This window comes from Cydia pomonella, chromosome 3, assembly GCF_033807575.1.
Source record: "Cydia pomonella isolate Wapato2018A chromosome 3, ilCydPomo1, whole genome shotgun sequence".
Lineage (NCBI taxonomy): Eukaryota > Metazoa > Arthropoda > Insecta > Lepidoptera > Tortricidae > Cydia > Cydia pomonella.
Genome location: NC_084705.1, coordinates 16,927,908 through 16,947,377, shown reverse-complemented (window position 1 = coordinate 16,947,377; position 19,470 = coordinate 16,927,908). Strand labels below are relative to the sequence as shown.

Genomic DNA, 19,470 nt, shown 5'->3' with positions numbered 1-19,470 from the left:
TATCGGATCTCTTGTAGAGCCAAGCTTCTAACTCTACAAGCCCTATCTTCACAAACTCGGACCTTAGTCAACATACCTATATCGCTTGGCCGTTTCATGGGCGTAAGGTGATACATATTTATTCACTACTGGCTGACCCGGTGAACTTCGTATCACCTATCGTATTCGTATTATATAAATTTATAGTCCCTTTTAGCTCGTCACGAATTATCCAATCATTCTTTTACAGATGTTACTGACTTGTCAAATGAGTAGATACCCTACGGACAACTTTTTTTCGGAGCGGTTGTGGCATTTCCCTATTTATAAGATGTAAAAAACACTTTGCCTACCGCGAAACACGCAAATCGAAATTTTGTTACCTGCCTCTCTATCGCTCGAATATGCAAGAGTGATAGGGGGGCAGATAATTCCAATGTCGTTTATTCTAATTTTGCCCTCAGATATATAATAAACGACCCATCGGATTCTCAGATATCGATTTTCGCCTTGATTATAGCAAAAAATGGAGATATTAAAGATGACGGCCGTTTATTCCAATGTTGACCTGAGATTCATAATGAAGCGCCTCTCGGATCCTTAGATATCGATTTTATTTCATATTTAAGTATTTATTGGGTACATGTACATACGTATAAATGCAGAGGGAATAGCTTTACGTGTGCGTCGTACAACATGCTACCTCTGTAGAGAGGTGCTACAATATATTTTCTTCTTCAATCGGAGCAAAAATGCTGAAATTCAAGATGCCTGCTGTTTAGTCTAATTTAACCTCCGATTCCTAATGAAGGGCCTCTCAGATCTTCAAAAATCGATTTTAATTTTGATCAAAGCAGAGAAATTCAACATGGCAGTTTTTTTTTCATATTGATCAGAACAAAATGCCGGCCGAGTTTTGCAATTTTTTCCTCAGATTCATAATAAAGCGTCTTTCGGATCCTCAGATATCGATTTTTATCTTGATCAAAGCAAAAATGCATGAATCCAAGATGGTGGTATTTTATCCATTTTGGCCTTAGATTCATAATAAAGGGCTTCTCGGATCTTCAGATATCGATTTTCATCTTGTTTAGAGTAAATATGCAGAAATTCAAGATGGCGGCTGTATTTTTCAATTTAACCCAGAGACATGTCAGTCGCTTCGCTTGACAGACAGATGAAGTGTGCGAAAGGGAAGCCATGACGTATATGAACAAGCCATAAGTGCAAAAGAGGCAGACTACATATGAGAAAACGTAACCAATTTTGAGTTCGAAGGCGGCCGAGGCGGCCAAAATCATATTGCCGTATTTTTTAACGTGAAAAATATAAGCGAATCGAAAAGAAAATTATGCATTAAGTAATTTAGTGGCGATGGTGTCATGTTGTGTGCCGGGTTGTAGTGTTTCAGGGCCAAAAAACCCAGGAAAATACTCATTTCACAGGTAATTATGATATTCCTAGCGAAATTTTCGTAACGATATTTTATCAAATTAACAGCATAAAAAATGTAAAAAACCAATTATAACAGTTCATTATAAGTTTTTCTTCAATTATGTGTTAATATTTCATCATATTAGTCAATAATTTAGAATATTTTGTGTAAAAACCTAAACTGTTACTTTACGCTAGGGCTTGACAAAATGTTCATATGACTGTATCGATAACTTGTCGGTATATTAGTAGGTATGGAATTAGTTGTTCACAAGACATCATTAAGATATTACCTTTATAACCGACTTAAAATAATAACGATTGTTATAATACCTTTTTTGAACGTGTACATGTTTAGCGATAAATTTAAACTTCACTTTCCAACACAGTACTTACATTTTAACCACTTTTCCACGGCTTTGCCGCCAACACAAGGAAACACAAGACAGCGTATACTTGTATACAGCGTATACACATCCAACCCAAGTTGTCAGCAGGAAAAGGCGCGAAATTCAAATTTTCTTTGGTAAGTCAACTCTTTGCGAACACATTTTCAAACAACTTCAACTTTATCATTTTCAACTTTTTCAAACACATTTGAAAAAGTAGTCGATGAAGCAGTTAAACATCGATAGATTATTAATATGTTGTAACATGACATCACTATTTTTATTCGCACATAGACAATTTACGCACACACTTGCATTTCATTTTTGGTCACACTTTCCAAGTTTGACAGTCATTCTATACTATCCTATTTCTATGATTTAACCTCTGATTCCTAGGGTCAGACTAAGATAAGTTGGCAGCGATTTTGATAGCCCAGGCGTTGCAAGTGTTAAGTAAACGTGTTAAGTAGAAGTTTGACGTTTAAAATAACTCGTGCCCCGTCTGGGCTATCAAAACCGCTGCTAACTTAGCTTTGTCTGACTCTAATTTCGTTTTATTTGTGGTTTAAATAGTCATGGTCAGGTTTTTTACCATATTCCATTTCTGAACGCACCCATAAAGTTTGACAATTAACAATGACAATACTTTGTGACAGTGATACTTTTTATTGTTATTTTCTTTTCGATATAATCCATCGCATTCCCTTAAGAAGGTTTTCAAGTCCACTATTCCAATCGAGTGCAAACTTTAAACCCTTTTTCACCAATTTAGGGAATTAATACAATCTTTCAATGAACGCCACTTTAACTCCCTTGGAGAATTAATTTCTAAAAACGCTGAAATCTATTTTCTTGTTTCCTATTATAGTCTTTTACGACATTTCAATATCACTATTTACAAAAAATTTCGTTCCCGATGCAAACTTCCAACCCTTCTTTCACTAACTTAGGGAATAAATTTAAAAAACCGGCCAAGTGCGAGTCCGACTCGCGCACGAAGGGTTCCGTACCATTATTTATAAATACGGCAAAAAATTATGTTTGTTGCATGGGAGCCCCCCTAAAATATTTATTTTATTCTGTTTTTAGTATTTGTTGTTATAGCGGCAATAGAAATACATCATCTGTGAAAATTTCAATTGTCTAGCTATCTCGGTTCATAAGATACAGCGTGGTGACAGACGGACGGACAGCGAAGTCTCAGTAATAGGGTCCCGTTTGACCCTTTGGGTACGGAACCCTAAAAACGTGATATGTATCAGATTTCGTCTATTTGAATATAGAGGTAATGCCCGTTTAACAAGTTCCTAGCTTAAAAAAAAACTCGTACCACATATAAACCTCTATCCCCTTTTTAACGTCCTTAGGGGTTGAATTATCAAGAACGTTAAAATATATTTTTTAATCTTACATTATGTTTTTCTATGAAGTTTTAAAGCATTTGTAATGGATTCAAACTTTCAACCCCTAATTGACCCTTATAGGAAAATATTTAAAAAAAACGCTGAAATAGTTTTTGTTTTATTCTAATAATATGCCCATATACAAAGTTTCAAGTCCCGCACTCAAAAAAATTATTGACTTCCATACAAACTTTCAACTCCTTTTTCACTACCTTGGGAGATGAATTTTCAAAAACGCTGATATTAGTTTTCTTCTATTTTAATAAAATACCTTTTTACAAAGTTTCAAGTTCCTAGCTCAAAATAAAACTTGAACCCCATACAAACCTTCATCCCCTTTTTAACCCCCCTTAGGGGTTGAATTTTCAATAACGTTGAAATTACTTTCCTTGTGTTTTAATAATATGCCTCCGTGGAAAGTTTCAAATCCCGCACTCAAAAAAATATTTGATCTCTATATAATCTTTCAACCCCTTTTTGACCACCTTAGGGGATGAATTATCAAAAACGCTGAAATTATTTTCTTCTATTTTAATAAAATACCTTTTTTAAATGTTTCAAGTTCCTAGTATTTGATCTCCATACAATCGTTCAACCCCTTTTTCACCACCTGAGGGGATGAATTTTCAAAAACGCTGAAAATAGTTTTCTTCTATTTTAATAAAATACCTTTTTGAAAAGTTTCAAGTTCCTAGCCCAAAATAAAACTTGAACCCCATACACACCTTCATCCCCTTTTTAACCCCCCTTAGGGGATGAATTTTCAAAAACGTTGAAATAAATTTTATTTTTAGTCGGCTATTATGCCTTTATAAGAAGTTTTAAAACAATGCACATAGGTCGAAAATGACGATTTAGGCGGCCAAAAATATTTTATTACATTTTTGCATTTTAAACACGATTTTGATGTAAGAAAATGTAGTTTTATATAATTAATATTATTATTATTTATATTATGGCCATTTTTCAGTTATTTCAGTTTTTTTCACATTGCAGGGCTCCTCTTAGCTTAAATATTTTATATATTTATGAATAATACAATGTTAAGTTGGGTATTGATATATTTTATTATCTTCCATTATATGTAAATAATATAATATCTACTATATATATTTAGATATACAAGTAACACATTACAGAAAGTCATAGAAGTACACATAGGTTCGCATCTAATACTGCTACCCTAAGGTTGTCTGGAAGAGATCGCTTACAGCGATAAGACCGCCTGTTGCTACCTTTCTTTACATTGTAAATCTGTTTTAAATTTGTCTTCTTTGTGGTGCAATAAAGAATATTTACTTTTACTTAATACTATTACGTTTATATGTATACAAAGGTTCATACAAAACAATATTAATCATCATCGTATCTTAAAGAAAAATCATCTTTATTGCTTTGGAAGCATTCCTCGCTCTGCGCTGCGGCAGCTCTCGCTATATGTGGCTCAGCAGAAATCAATAGCTGCATAGTTTCTTGCAGAAATGATTTAACGCGAATTTTCTTTCTCGTACTGCTAAGTCAGTGCTTGTTGCGGAGTAAGGCGATCTGTTTCATTCGAATCCGCTTTATTAATTTTAGATCTATAACTTCTTTATTTACAGTGGAGCAAGTTATCAGTTTTCCTGTGTTTTGTTCTTTCACTAGACTCACTGAACTTTTTGGACGGCCGACCGCGCCTGCAATGAGTTTTAATCGATATTTCAAATGTTCCTTCCAACCAAGATCCATTAGTTGTCAGAAATTTTTCCACTATACGACGTGATTTAGTCCATTTCTTTTTAAATTCTGATTTAAAATGTGAAAATCTATGCTTCATAGCCTGTTTTTCTTTGTCTGCGTCACTTGGGCATATAAGGAGATAATTTTCCAAGAAGTCAAATTTTTCTGTTATTGACTGGAATTTTGGTTCATTCATCTTGTCAAACAGATATTTTCGAGTCACAACTTTTACACCCGAGGTATTTGATGAACCTATAACAACAGAAAAGCCATTTAAACAGTATTGAAAAAAACAACGTAATAATTTGTTATATCGTGATTTTTTTTTGAAACTCTATATTTTAAAAAGTGCTCAAAAGTGCTCCCCAATTTTTTCAGGATATATAAATAAAGACTTGTTTTATAGAATGCCATAAAAAAAAATACTCGGACGAGCTCGGAAGTATAGTATATTCACTATTGAATACAAAAAATACTCAAAATTTTAATTACGAAAAGGGTAATGTTTAGTGGGTTATATATGTATCATTAAAAAAATATTTATAATTCAAAATAGATTAAAATAAAAGAAACTTACCTGTATTTTTGATATCCATCACTTTCACTCACAAAAAAACTCCACAAAAATAAATAATGACTTAGAAATGTTTGCTTCGGATAAGAGTGCTATGAAATGCGTGTGCAACGAGTGTGATGACCGAGTTTCGAGAACCTCGTATATGACCTGCGAAACTGATAGGGGTAGTAATGGGGTGGGATTAAATCCGTGATAGTGTGGTGTTTTTCGAGAGCCAATTAGTTTTGCGATAAGCCTACTTTTAGAAAGTTGACTTTTGGCCGCCTAAATCGGGATTTCCGACGTATGTGCAATGGTAATGGATTCAAACTTTCAACCACTTTTTAACCCCTTTAGGGGATGAATTTTTAAAAACTCTGAAATTACTTTTCTTGTGTTTTAATATGTTGTAAAGTTTCAAATCCCGCACTCAAAAAAATATTTGATCTCCATACAATCTCTCAACTCCTTTTTCACCACGTTAGGGGATGAATTTTCAAAATCACTGAATCGTTTTCTTCTATTTAAAACCTACCTTTACCTTTTTATAAAGTATCAAGTTCCTAGCTTAAAATAAAACTTAAACCCCATACAAACTTTCATCCCCCTTTTAACCCCCTTAGGGGTTGGATTTCTCAAAATCATCATTTCCTAAACCTTCTGGCGTCTAATACAAACATTTCAATGCCAAAATTAGCTAAATCGGTCCAGCGGTTCTCGAGTTTATGCGTGACTAACAAACGTATTTGATTTTTATTTGTATAGATTCATTATTTTTTATTATACAATACTTCTCTGTAGTAACTAAACGGCCAAGCCACATATTTTGACTGAGGTTGTGAATTTAGGGCTTCTAGTTAGGCTTTGTTGGCTCTACAAGATCTGTTAACTTTTTGACAGTGCGAGCCTTATGGTTTCGACTTGGCAACATTTTACATGAAAATGTTTTTGATGGGATTTAACTTCTTTTTGTAAGTTGCTTATCCATATGCATACTTAATAATATATACAATCTTCCATCCCCTAATTTAAAGGGTTGGGGGTGATTTACTATTAAACATCCTGAAATAAGGTAAGGTTGCCAGACCTCAACGAGGGTGCGGAGTATTAGAGTCGGCAACGCGTATGTAACTTCTCTGGAGTTGCAAGAGTACATAGGCTACGGAGACTGCTTACCATCAGGCGGGCCGTATGCTTGTTTGCCACCAACGAAAAAAAAACGGTTGTCTGTAAAGTCGGTTTACTGACGATAGTTGAACGTGACAACGTCATAAGAAAATACTGATGGAATGGTTTCATTTTTCAAAAGAAAATTTTAATTTTATTTGTTTGATAGATATTTTGTATGGATATAGAGGAGGTAAATGGAAATCACAATTGAATTGATCAAGTTACATTTATTTGTACGCATAAATACAATTGCTGCCGAAAGCGGAGGCCGATTGTGCCTCTTTGTCGCTTGTTGCGCGCTCGCGCTTGCACTTCAAGCCTTAAATGGAACGCCTCAGAGCGAGGTAACGCCGCATGAGTCATGTTTTTCGTGCGTGCAGCCGGCTCCATCGAATTATAAGACGTTGTCACGTCAATACTGGGGGCATCGTAATGTTATACAATCTGCGCTTCGCTTTGCTCGACTTGGCGGGGGCACTGCCGTGCCCCCAGATTTCGGTTTTGCCTTTTGTCACAGTCTCGAGCCGGGCGGGAACCATACAAAATACAAAAGTTTAAATTTAGTTGTGTTTTCAATTAGGTTGATTTTCATTTGTTCGAATTAAAAACATAAAACAAACAAAGTAGCATTTCATTAGTCTCGCAAAATATGAAACTCATTTATCTATGCTTTGTGGAAGACAAACATAAAATAAAACGTTTTTTAGAACAATAACAATTTAATAACATCTACATATACATACTATTTACATACACAATGATTCGCAAAAACGTTAAGAATATTTTTAACATATAACTAATAACATACCATTCATTCTAAATCTAACGGACACCTAAGCCATTACGAGTATAACGTTATGCCTGCAAATGTAATATATCTACGGCGTTTAAAGTTTTTTATCCAATTACGGCAAATCAGTAATTGATGTTGCACTGCAGTATTGGCACACACAACTAAGTAAGCCTATGTTAATAAATGGGATGTCAATCTATCTTCAATTTCCTCCAATTTCCAAAATGGAATATGCAAATACTTAGTACATACCTACTAGCAAAGAGAATATGAAATAGAGGTGGATTATCAAAGTAAATTATGAAGACACAGTAAATTCTTTCGACACATGATTAAAAGTTTTAGAACGCCATTCCATTTGATTTGATCCTTAGTCTTTCACTGACATGTGTTAAATTTGTTAAATATCAAAAAGTGGCGCCATCTACTAGAGCATAGGCCAAAGGTATGGCGCCATCGCTCGAATAGATGCCGTCATACCTTTGGCCTATGATCTATTCAAATTCTGTTTTCTACTAGTTATACGAAAAAACAACATAGACAAGTTGTTTTTGAACGTTTTCCTTGATGTAAACTCTTAGGCGGTGTTACGGCGTGTATATACCTTATATAGTTCTAATTCAGCCACGGGCCACGCTAGGCGCATTCGCGCAATTATCCTTAACTGCCTCCAAGTGAATGTACTTGGTAGTGCTTTGTCGCGATATCGCCTGGAGCGCCCTGATATCAATTGGGCGAAAAACGCACCTACTGCCTACTCGTATGAAGTAGTGAAAGAAGCCCGCCTAAGCCAACTCAACTGTAATTGATGACGACTTTTCCGAGCTTGCCCTTTGGCACGTCGACGCTGGGCAGTGTCTCGGTGATGATCCCGGTGGCCACCGTAACGTTGTTCTCGCGCACGGTGAACGGCTGGCCCTGCGTCATCACCATAGTTTCCAGCAATGTCAGGTATACCTCGCCGTGGTCGCCGGGCATCATCATGTGAACCTCGGGATCTGCGGATGATAGAATAAATGCGAGATACAAAAATTGGTAGGATGTACGCATTACAGACATAGTGCCGCATTTACCTTATGGCCAAAAAGGGGCATGGCCTTGAGCGGCGGCCCGTTTTGCAATTTTGGGTGACCAAATTTTATTTTGGGCGTCAAATGGCTTATGCGTGAATTGAATTATTATGTGTCATTCTAAAGTGAGATATCTCTACTCCAAAATCTTACTTGCATTAGGTGCATGACATGTTGTCGTGTTCCTACACCTCAAATCTCCTGCCGATATCTATGCAATCCACCCGTCCGGTTAGACTGGTGTTTACGTACCTAAATCAACTCTGCAAGCGATATTCCACGTCCCACTGAACATCTGTTGGGAATATTTGGAGAATACCGGCTTCTTCCTCCCGCCTTCGTTAGCCGCCAGGAAGTAAATCTTCGCCTTAAACTGGTTGCTCAGTTGCTGACTTTTGGCCGCACACAAAAGCATGCCTGTCTCAACTGATTTTATTTTTATTCCTCTCAACAAAACACCTACGTTGTCACCAGCCATACCCTGCAAGTTGATAGTTTTTTATTTATATGGCAACTATAAAGATGTCACTACACCTTATTATACATTAAAAGAAAGTCCCCCGCGGCGTCTTTCTGTATGTATGTGGCGATAAACTCAAAAAGTACTGAACGGATTTTCATGCGGTTTTCACCTATCAACAGAGTAGTCATTCTCGAGGAAGATTTAGGTGTAGGTATAATTTGTTAAGGTTTTGTGTAACATGTGCGAAGCCAGGGCATGTCGCTGGTGTAGATGCAATAGAATAAGCTTTATAGTGTCAGAAGTTTGGAACAATAATTAAAAACTTTTGTCCGATTTATGGGATTTGGTTTAAAGGGTCATACAATTTCGAAAAGAATACAAGAATTTGACACTATTGGTGTGATTGACCTATACTGGCGCCATCTGTAAAAATCTTCGACAGGCCAACTCCATTAAATGGATTTAACACCTGTTAAAGAAGGTTAAAATTCCTTATAATCTAAAAAAACTCACAAGGCAATATTTTTGCAGATGTATGTAGGTTTTCTCAGAAGGTCATTTTGGAAGGTTTTGAAGCCGCAATTTTAGACCTTATTGTTTGGCTACTAATGTCTATGGCAAAACGCAATTAGTAACTTAACCATTTTAGCCAATATTGTAAAAACGGTAAGTAATGATTTCTTACCTCACTAACACTCTTTCTAAAAATCTGAATATCAGATATTGTTGTCCCTATTTTATAACCAAAACCTAGCAGTTCCGCTTCAGCATTTTTTTTCATAATCCCTCTTTTTATGGTGCCTACAACAACAGTGCCTCTGCCAGGCACGGTGAACGAGTTGTCTATAGGTAGAAGGAAAGGGGATTGCAAATCCCTCACAATTTGCGGTATGTATGTGTCCATGACGTCCAGCAATTTTCTTATTGATGGAGCCCCTGAAAAATGTGATGAAGTATGTACGTAGTTTTTAAATCTTATCACAAAATGTTGTGATTTCGGATAATGATTCTTTAATAATAACAGTAATTTATTTTATCTACACACATATCATAAACCCTCTATGATGCCTTCAAAATCCGTAAATAATGGCCAACATTACGAAAAAACTGTTTTGTTACAACAAATTTCTTATCTGTGATAATAGCTTCATAACTACATCAAAATCGATTTGGTTAATGCATTCAAATTTGGAACATCTCTGAAAAAAAAAGCAATTCGGTTTGACGTGGGGGCCTACCGCGAAAATCGAAGTTCGTCAATTACGGGCATTTGTCTCTGTCACTCTCATTACGTCTTAGTGGAACTAAAAGAAAAAGATCCCCGCAATTAGCGAATTTCGGTTTTCGCGGTAGGCCCCCTGTATTCTAATATCAGTCGAGATGCCTTTTTGTTCGAAATGAAATGTCAATTGCATACAATTTTCACATATCTCGCATGTTAGTTTCTATCGAATGATACGGAAATAGGCCCACGACTCTAGTTTGTCTCTGAATTTATAAAAAAAAACTACACGCGTGAAAAAAGTTTTAATTTACCGCCATTTGACGTACAGTTTATCTTTTAATTAGTTTTAAGTATAAAATGAATATGTTTTGTTGTTTTTAAGGTAACTATAGCAACAATTTCGGGTAAAATAAGCGATAAAAATATTTCGGTGACGCCACCACATATCCGCAAGTTCCGATTCGATTTGGCAACGATGCCCTAACGGAGGCTGTAATTTGGGTTAGTGAATATTTCATAGAAAGTTTATAATATGTTACATAAAATAGTGTACCTATGTAACTGTACATAATTAGGCATTAAAACACTCGTGTGATCTTAATAAGAAACTCACTTCGTTCGTTTCTTAAACCCACACTCCTGTATTTTAATGCCTTTTATTATGTAGCAGTCACATAAACTACTATTACAAGGGAGCAAAGTTGTTGTTTAACACATTCACTGCCAGACAAAAAACGGCGCACTACTCCAGGGGGCCTACCGCGAAAACCGAAATTCGCAAATTGCGGGGATCTTTCTCTTTTACTCTTATTGACGTAATTAGAGTGAGAGAGAAAAATGCTCGCAATTGACGAACTTCGATTTTCCCGGTAGGGGCCCAGAAACCGGTGGTCTATAGCTGCGTACAAAACAACTCGACCGGCGGGTTGTCCGGCATCTGAACAAAGTTCACGAGCGCCCACCAGGTGGGTTCCCGGCAGTGAATGTGTTAACCCCTCATGCTAATATTTGCAAACAAGCAAAAGATTTCAAAACAGTGTAGCAAGTGGTTTGAAAGTGGAGTCTTGAGCGTTGCGAGGGTTCAACTAACTTTGCTCCTGAGTGACACACAAAATTTTTCACCACACCAATGCGAGGAAAATACTAATGTAAAACATTACAACAAATACAAATATTATAGGACAGTATTACATAAATTGACCAAGTCCCACGGAAAGCTCAATAAGGCTTGTGTTGTGGGTACTTAGACAATGATATTCATAAATATATACATATGTATACATACTTAAATATATAGAAGACATCCATGACTCCAGAACGAATATATGTTCATCAGACTAATAAATGCCCTTACCAGGATTTGAACCCGGGACCATCGGCTTCATAGGCAGGCTCATTAGGCCAGACAGGTTGTCATTAAAAATCTGATTCAAATGTATTTTGGCTTAAGTTAGCATGGCTCACGTCAGTTTAGATTCGACAAATGAATGTTATTACCAAAATATTTAACATTCAAAATCGTCACTTAAAAGCCAATTCTACCAGCCAATATGAGGACACAACTCAAAACGAGGTGGTGTGGTGAAAAAATGTTTTGGTCTCCTAAAATAGTTAAAATAAACTTTAAAAGAGGAAATTGATTTTAATGTAGGTGTTTTGGAGGGCAAAATCAATCAAAAATGACCATAAGTTTTAGTATCCTTATCCTTAGTTACTCAATAAAGTGCCTTGAGCATCATACAAGTGGAGGCTTTGAAATAGGGTCCTGTTCTCCTGATGGCTACCTTTATTACTCTATTTCCTTACCAAATTCTGATTCTTCTCCATTTAAAGCCTTGAGTGCTGACCCACAGATCATAGGGACAGTTTCACCATCATAGCCGAAGTTACCAAGCAGCTCTCGCATTTCAATTTCCACTAGTTCTAGTAACTAAAAAATAACACAAACAATGAAATATTCTTGAAAGATCAGCAGCATGCCTGACAAATATTCTTAATATACATAATAAAAGTAGCCTAGCTAAAAAAAAATATTACAGTTATGGTATTGTCTTGGCTCATCTCTATCGTTTTTATGAATAACAAGTGAGTCTGAAAACAACATAGACTAACATTGAACATGCCCAAAGAATATGTAGACAAATACCGAAATGACCCTGAAAAAGAAATAGATGACCCACTGAAGTGATGAATGAAGAATGGGTGACGAAAGCAGAATGGGATGATTTAAGAACTTGAAAAAAACGATTAATACGAGCCAAGACAATACCGCAGATATTAATTAGGTTCTGTATTTTTAATTTCTCACCTCATTGTCAACCAAATCAGCTTTATTTATATAGACTAATATATGCTTAATTCCAACTTGTTTCGCTAACAACAAATGCTCTTTTGTTTGTGGCATTGGTCCATCATTGGCTGCCACCACCAGTATAGCTGCATCCATCTGTGAAGCTCCTGATATCATGTTGCGTATGTAGTCTGCATGCCCAGGGCAGTCTGTGTGTGCATAGTGTCGGAGTTTTGAGCTATAGCCTACATGTGCTGCATTTATTGTGATACCTGAGAAATTAATAGTAATGTTTTAATATTGGTGACTTCTCTTTAAAATAATTTTACTTAGGATAATTTTATTTATTATTTAAACTTTATTGCAAAAAGAAAACTTATTGTACAAAAGGCAGACTTAATGCCAAAAGGCATTCTCTACCACTCTCTTTATGTGTAGGCTCCACTTCAAAACATACATACCTCTTGCTTTTTCCTCTGGTGCCCGATCTATTTCGTCATAAGAAACGAATTGAGCCAGTCCATCGTTGGCCAGAACCTTGGTTATAGCTGCGGTTAGCGTCGTCTTACCATGATCGACATGCCCTATAGTTCCCACATTACAATGATTTTTCTCTTCTAAATTTGTATTAACTTTTGCAGAAAAATTTCGGCAGTGTCGATAAAAAACCTCAATACTAAATCTTTGTGATAATACAAAATTTTGTTTAAAAGAATTTTGCGAAAATCTACAGTAAATAGACCGTAACATAAACTTTCCACTCATTTTTAAATGTTTTGTTACCAATATGAATCATAAAATTTGTTGTTTACCAAATATTTTTGAGGTTATAGAATAGAGATGGAGACATTTATTTTTGCAAAGTGTCAATAAACCATGTCAATGTCAAAACTGTCAAAATAAATGAGTTCCGTTCAGAATGTTTCACCCATGGAGATATAAAGTGGAGCAAACTCTAACTTTTTTCGTTATAGTAAATTGAACCTTATTACTGAGGCAGAAAGGTGTTCTTACCAGACTGGAGAAAACGGTCCACTTGAGATAGCAAAAGTGGGGCGCGGTGTCACACTCGCACATGTTGCCAATGTTAAAAACATAAATATTATAGACATACCATTGTGGTAGTCTAGTATTTATATCAATATACTACTAAAATTAAATACTTTCTTATACAATTTTAGCGCTATATACAGAGTGCGGTTTTCAAATCTTTTAAGTAATTTGTAAATAATTATGATGTCAATATTTTTAACTGATTAAACCAAGCATGTGCACAACAAAAAAAAACATTAATTTTAATATGGTAGACATTGTAGAAATTTTGAATATTAATTGGTATCCCCAACTTGATGACATATTTTCGAGATATTTCCAAAATACGTGAATGGTGGGGCTCAGCATTTAATTGCGAAATATTCAAAAAATGGGTAAAAAATGTTGTGTGACAGGTGGTTTTTTTGTCATGCAAAGACGATAAAGACATCGTCATTATTCTTGCTCGATTCTTACAGATTCTAAATAAATAACTTTTGCCAGTCCTCAAGGAGAGCAGTATTCTGGATGCCATCGCATTTTATACCTATAAACACACGCCCACTCACTTAGCCTAACTTAGATCTAGCTAAATTTAATAACATTCCATAATACGATTTTATAAAATGTATTTTGTAGAAATGTATTTTAAGCTTGAAGTATTTGAAATACAAAATACTAAATACATGTGAGTATAGTATTTGAAATACCAAATACAAAATACTTCCCCAAGTGGTATTTGAAATACAAATACGTATTTCAAATACATGTACCGTAAAACGCTGCAACTTTGCCTGGATTTTGACGTTTTTTTCTTATATCTGTGAACCTATTTTTCATTATGAGTTTCATGAGAATTAGTCGGAAAACATACCCTATCCCTTACCAAGTTACCAGATAAGACTCAAATCTCAATACCTAATCATACTGTATTTCCGATTTACAAGCAATCAAAGTGGCAGGCAAAGTTGTAGGCCTAAGACGTAACTTTGCCTAGACGGATATCTCCATAAATAATGTGTTGCTATTTGCAATAATATTTACTCTTGTGCATGAGACATTGTCCCTGACAGTCAAATTATGGCCATAAGCTTAATACTTTTTTTTTCACATGCAATAGGTAAAGCTGTAGCAGGTTCCACAAACTTTCTATACAAAAATATCGTTAACTGTAGGGTTGTGCCAAAAAAATATTATTATTAAAAAAATCTATTTATATTGTTAGTTAAAAAATAATCAACAAGCAAATGTAATATAATGTTGTTTGATTTCTTTTTCTTTTAGTATTTAATAATTTGAACTTATTTAAAAAAAAATATTACAAGTACATTGCAGATACACTATTTTGCTAATTTTCAATGCATTATTATAGTGTAAAGTTCTATTTCATTGTAAAGTTCTAATCACCCATCACCTTTGAACTCCAATTGTAAACGACCTGACACCTGACAACCCAGATTTCGATAAGAAAGATAACTGCAAGACAAATCAAATGAGCCTAAACACAGTGGGTTTATTATGTGTAGTTTAGAAGTTGCTATTTTCGGTCTCCATCATCAGACCATCTCGATGGTACCATAAACATTGCATTGTCACCCAAGTTACATAAGTATGTCAAACACCTCAATTGGTCGCTAATAAGTGGTTGAAAATTGATTGTAAACATACAACATAATTATAATACAATAAATATACAATTGCAAGTAACTACAATAAAAATATAATAACAGATTGCAATAAGTTTTTTTTTATAATTTTCATTTTAATACCCATAAGTTTTTTTTGTTAACGTTAGTTTATTATTGCATTGTCAGCAGATCTACATAGGTCCCATACCCACACAGAAAGTCGGTGAAAATCGACATGCAAAATTTGACTTAAACAAACAAACATTGCAAGTTAATAAAAAGCTTGTAATAAATAAACTCATTTAAGCAGTTTAGGCAAGCTTATTTTTACTCTTTTCTGTACATTTATAAAATTTAGCTAGTGACAGCCCTAGACCCAGGCAAAATTGTGTCATTCAAGTTTCCAAAACACTGCCCAATATTGCCTAGTACGTTATTATGCTGAAATCATGTCCTTTTCTTGAAAATATAAACTTACGGGAAATAGACAGTCTTTACTTACCCTGGGACGTTACCACTTCTCAAAAAACACCTTTTGCGTAGATAAAAATTCAAAAGTTGCGAGACACTAAAAAAATGTTGCCACTCACGCCGACTTATGATACGTAACTGGCGGAGCAACAATGGAGTTACCATTGTAAAAAAATGAAATATGTATTGCCAGAATAATGAAAATTACTATCAAATGGTAAAAAACAAGAAAAAACTAAGCAAATTCGAGAGGTCGCAATTGAAATGAAATAGGCAAAATTGAGCTTAAATGGCAAAGTTGCAGCATTTTACGGTAATTGAAATACTTCCCAACCATGCATATCGGCTATTTGGTTGCGGATTTCAGAATATAATAGGTACTTCAGAGGATTTCTAGGAGATATTACACCGAACCTACACTTAATATATATATATACATTATTTCTCGGTACTATTTCATTTATTTATTTTATTTAGAAACAATTATCACTTTTAGAATCTGATCATATTTAGTATTTCATTACCACTTCATCCACACTTTTACATCACACTCACCACGTGATCTGGGTTCCGACAGATTACCAGTGCTTTGCTCGAAAGAGTGAAGCGTATAGCTGAGTCGGCACCCTTTTGTTGTTGCTGCAATGCACACATTGTAACTACTACGATTCCACTATTCCTGTTTGTTTATAATTGTATTATCCGAATGTTCCGGATAATTATAAACAAAACAAATTATTCCAAGTAATATAATTCGTAAGGAAGATCCTGGGACCTGTCCGAAGTGACGACGGCTCCTGGAGGATCCGGAAAAATGCCGAGATCGAAGAGTTGGTGGCTGAGCCCAATATCATCGGCGTAACTAAATCCCACAGACTTCGCTGGCTCGGTCACCTATTCAGAATGGGGGAGGATCGCGTAGTCAAGGAAGCGTACTTGAGGCGACCAACAGGCCGTCGACCGATCGGGCGCCCCAGGTACCGCTGGTGTGATGTCGTGGAGGCAGACCTGCGTCGGCTGAATGCCAATTCATGGCAGGAAACCGCGCTGGATCGGGACAGGTGGCGTTCTCTCGTTTCGGAGGCCAAGATTCTTTTTGGATCGCTGAGCCAAAGCAGTTAGTTAGTTAATATAATTCGTAAAACTAGCTCTAAAATAACTGTGGAGTTGATAACGAATAATTATTTTGTTAGTTAATTATGTAGGTACTGTTATTAGCTTTAAGTAATATTGTATGCCCCTACGGGGTGTCATGTTCTGACTTGTTCATATATATAACATCTTAATTGAAATGTACATGACTTCACAATGAATAAATGAAATGAAATGAAATGAGATGCTAGTGTCATAATGCGAAGAATTGTCGCCACCAAGGTAAGCAGGATGAGTGTACAAAACTCATGGAGAACAACAGCCGAATTTGAACTAGTCACTGGTCTGAAATACGGAGACGCTCTTTCGCCAATGCTGTTCAACTTAGAACTCGAATCCATCGTTCGAAAATTATTTGTGTGATGGGGCTGTAGTAGATAACAGAATAGGAAGGAGAGAAGATTGGTCTCAGAATCAACGACCAGAAAAGAGACAAATCTTCTAAAGAAAAGGTATCAGCACATCAGCGTGAAAGGAGAAAATCTAGTAGTCGGAGCAACTACATAGGTACAAAGGTGTGAATGGTAGGTACCTTGGTTGCACCGTGCCGGATGTTACCATCCGAAGGGAAGAGGAGATAGATGTTCGAATTCAAAATACCCTAAAATGCTCTGCAGCGCTCCACCGAGTTCTAGTGTCCAAGCTCATGACTAAGATTCGAGTCTATAAGACAGTAATTAGATTTGATGTAGGTATGTGTAAGTTTCACTGTTCAGGACTCTGACGAAATTCTGGCGAAGATTCTGAGACCTATCAGAGATTAACTTAGAAGTTGGAGACGTAGGAAAAATAGGGATTAGGGAGCTAGAGAAGCTAGTTGCGGCACCCAATATAATTGGCGAGATTATAGCCGCACGACTTCGCTGGCTCGGTTACTTGGACAGGGCGGGTGAGAATCGAGCTCGGAGAAGATATACCGCAGGAGTGATGTAGCCCTGAAAGACCTGTCCGCCCTCGGAGTATCCAACTAGCGTGGAGATGCGCAGAATAGGGCAGAGTGGCGTTCTCTTGTGTCAGAGGCCATGATCCTTTTTGGGTCACTGACCCAGTGGAGTAGGTAAGTATTGCTTTCATAGTTAGTAGGTATTGCATTGCTAATGGAACTGATAAAGACTGAATGTAGACGAATGAACAGGAGGTGAGGCACTAGATGAACTTCCAAATATACACCAGTTAATCCATATATAAAGCCGAGGAGGGTGCGGATTAAGTACGGTGTTAAAGATAACATTATGTTAGCTATTATAGCTCTTCTTCTTCCTCGCGTTATCCCGGCATTTTGCCACGGCTCATGGAAGCCTGGGGTCCGCTTGACAATTAATCCCAAGATTTGGCGTAGGCTCTAGTTTTTACGAAAGCGACTGCCATCTGACCTTCCAACTCAGGGGGTAAATATATGTTTTCCTTCACCGAAAAGTGACTGGTAAATATCAGTTGATATTTACCAGTCATCACTTTTCGTACATAAGTTCCGAAAAACTCATTGATACGAACCGGGGTTTGACTTCGCGCCCGCGACCTCCGGATTGCAAGTCGCACGCTGTTACCGCTAGGCCACCAGCGCTTATAGTGGCGGCTGTTAGCTATTAGGTATAGCAATCATTTAAAATTGGTTGGGGTAACGTCTTTGCATTGAAACATAGTTATAAACGTTATTTATGGGTTATCTAAATTAACCGTGTATTCGGATACTTTGAGTTGTGTTATTCGAATATTTCCGGATATTATTAATGGCGGATATTCGAATAATTTGAATATCCAAATATTCGGATTACAAACCCTTCGAAGCCGAGTAGGTACAATGATGATGATGGAGAGATAGGTTATAGCCGTTCCAAAATTTAAGTGATTCCCTTGTACAAATTGTACAAGTTGCCTTTAGTTAGTCGCGCATAGGCAAGCGACAAATGTGCAAGTTCTAAAATGTTTTTGAGAGAAAGTTTTACAAATTCCATGGTTCAACAAATAACATCCGTTCGCATTCCTGAGCTTAAATTACTAATTACTTAAGTAACTTTGTCAAAGACACAGGTATTCTAATTAATTCCCTTTTGGAGGCAATCAATAATTTATTTTTATCTGATAAGGCCCCTATGAGCGTTTACACTTGCCTTGGGGCCTATTTACATATTGATTAGTGTTTAGTTTAGTACGAGTTAATTGATACATTTGCTACTAAACGCAAGTATCTATCTTAAACGATCGACGTTCGAAATGATTATGTTGATATGTCAAAGTTTTCAATTGTTTGGTTGAGTTAAATATAATGCCCCCACAACAACGTTATATGAACCATTTAAGTAATTTTTTATGAAATATAAAAAAGACGCAAAATAAAAGATAACGGAGTGCTGTCGTTAGCGGTTGTCCACTTTTCTTTTAATTTATTAGCCTGAGGGTCAAAATAAAACACTTAACATAATTTTGTGCGGTTTATTCAATTTTAACAGTTATTATATAGATTTTACTTCAGTCATATCATTAGTTGTCAAGAATGTCATTTGCTCATCGGATTTTACTTATTCACCCTGATACACTTCAGCATTTAACACAAAGTGTTTACAGTTGCATTAAGTCATATCAGTTTGCACCAAATATTAATAATAGGTAGTTAAAATGATCAATTAGTAGGTAGGTATTAAGCTTTACTATTACACAGTTCTATTAATTGCATACGGCGCATGAGCAAGTAAAGG

At 36.0% G+C, this 19,470-nt stretch overlaps 1 protein-coding gene across 1 annotated transcript; it reads right to left on the bottom strand.

The window, feature by feature from the left end:
- Positions 1–6,857: 6,857 nt before the first annotated feature.
- On the bottom strand, positions 6,858–13,344 carry LOC133516173 (elongation factor Tu-like). Its single transcript, XM_061848957.1, has 6 exons — positions 12,953–13,344; positions 12,510–12,763; positions 12,008–12,131; positions 9,662–9,912; positions 8,766–8,994; positions 6,858–8,441 (listed from the first exon to the last, which is right to left on the bottom strand). Exons 1-6 carry the CDS (start codon positions 13,254–13,256, stop codon positions 8,239–8,241), a joined length of 1,365 nt encoding a protein of 454 aa, XP_061704941.1. The 5' UTR covers positions 13,257–13,344; the 3' UTR covers positions 6,858–8,238.
- Between the last annotated feature and the right edge of the window lie 6,126 nt (positions 13,345–19,470).

What these genes read in the sequence shown, in the direction of transcription:
- LOC133516173 (XM_061848957.1), bottom strand. Translation starts at nt 13,256, where the DNA reads ATGAGTGGAAAGTTTATGTTACGGTCTATTTACTGTAGATTTTCGCAA. An exon ending in CTGATTTGGTTGACAATGAG is followed by an intron (nt 12,132 to 12,509) that starts GTGAGAAATTAA and finishes GTTATTTTTTAG; the next exon opens with TTACTAGAACTAGTGGAAAT. An exon ending in TGGAGAAGAATCAGAATTTG is followed by an intron (nt 9,913 to 12,007) that starts GTAAGGAAATAG and finishes CACATTTTTCAG; the next exon opens with GGGCTCCATCAATAAGAAAA.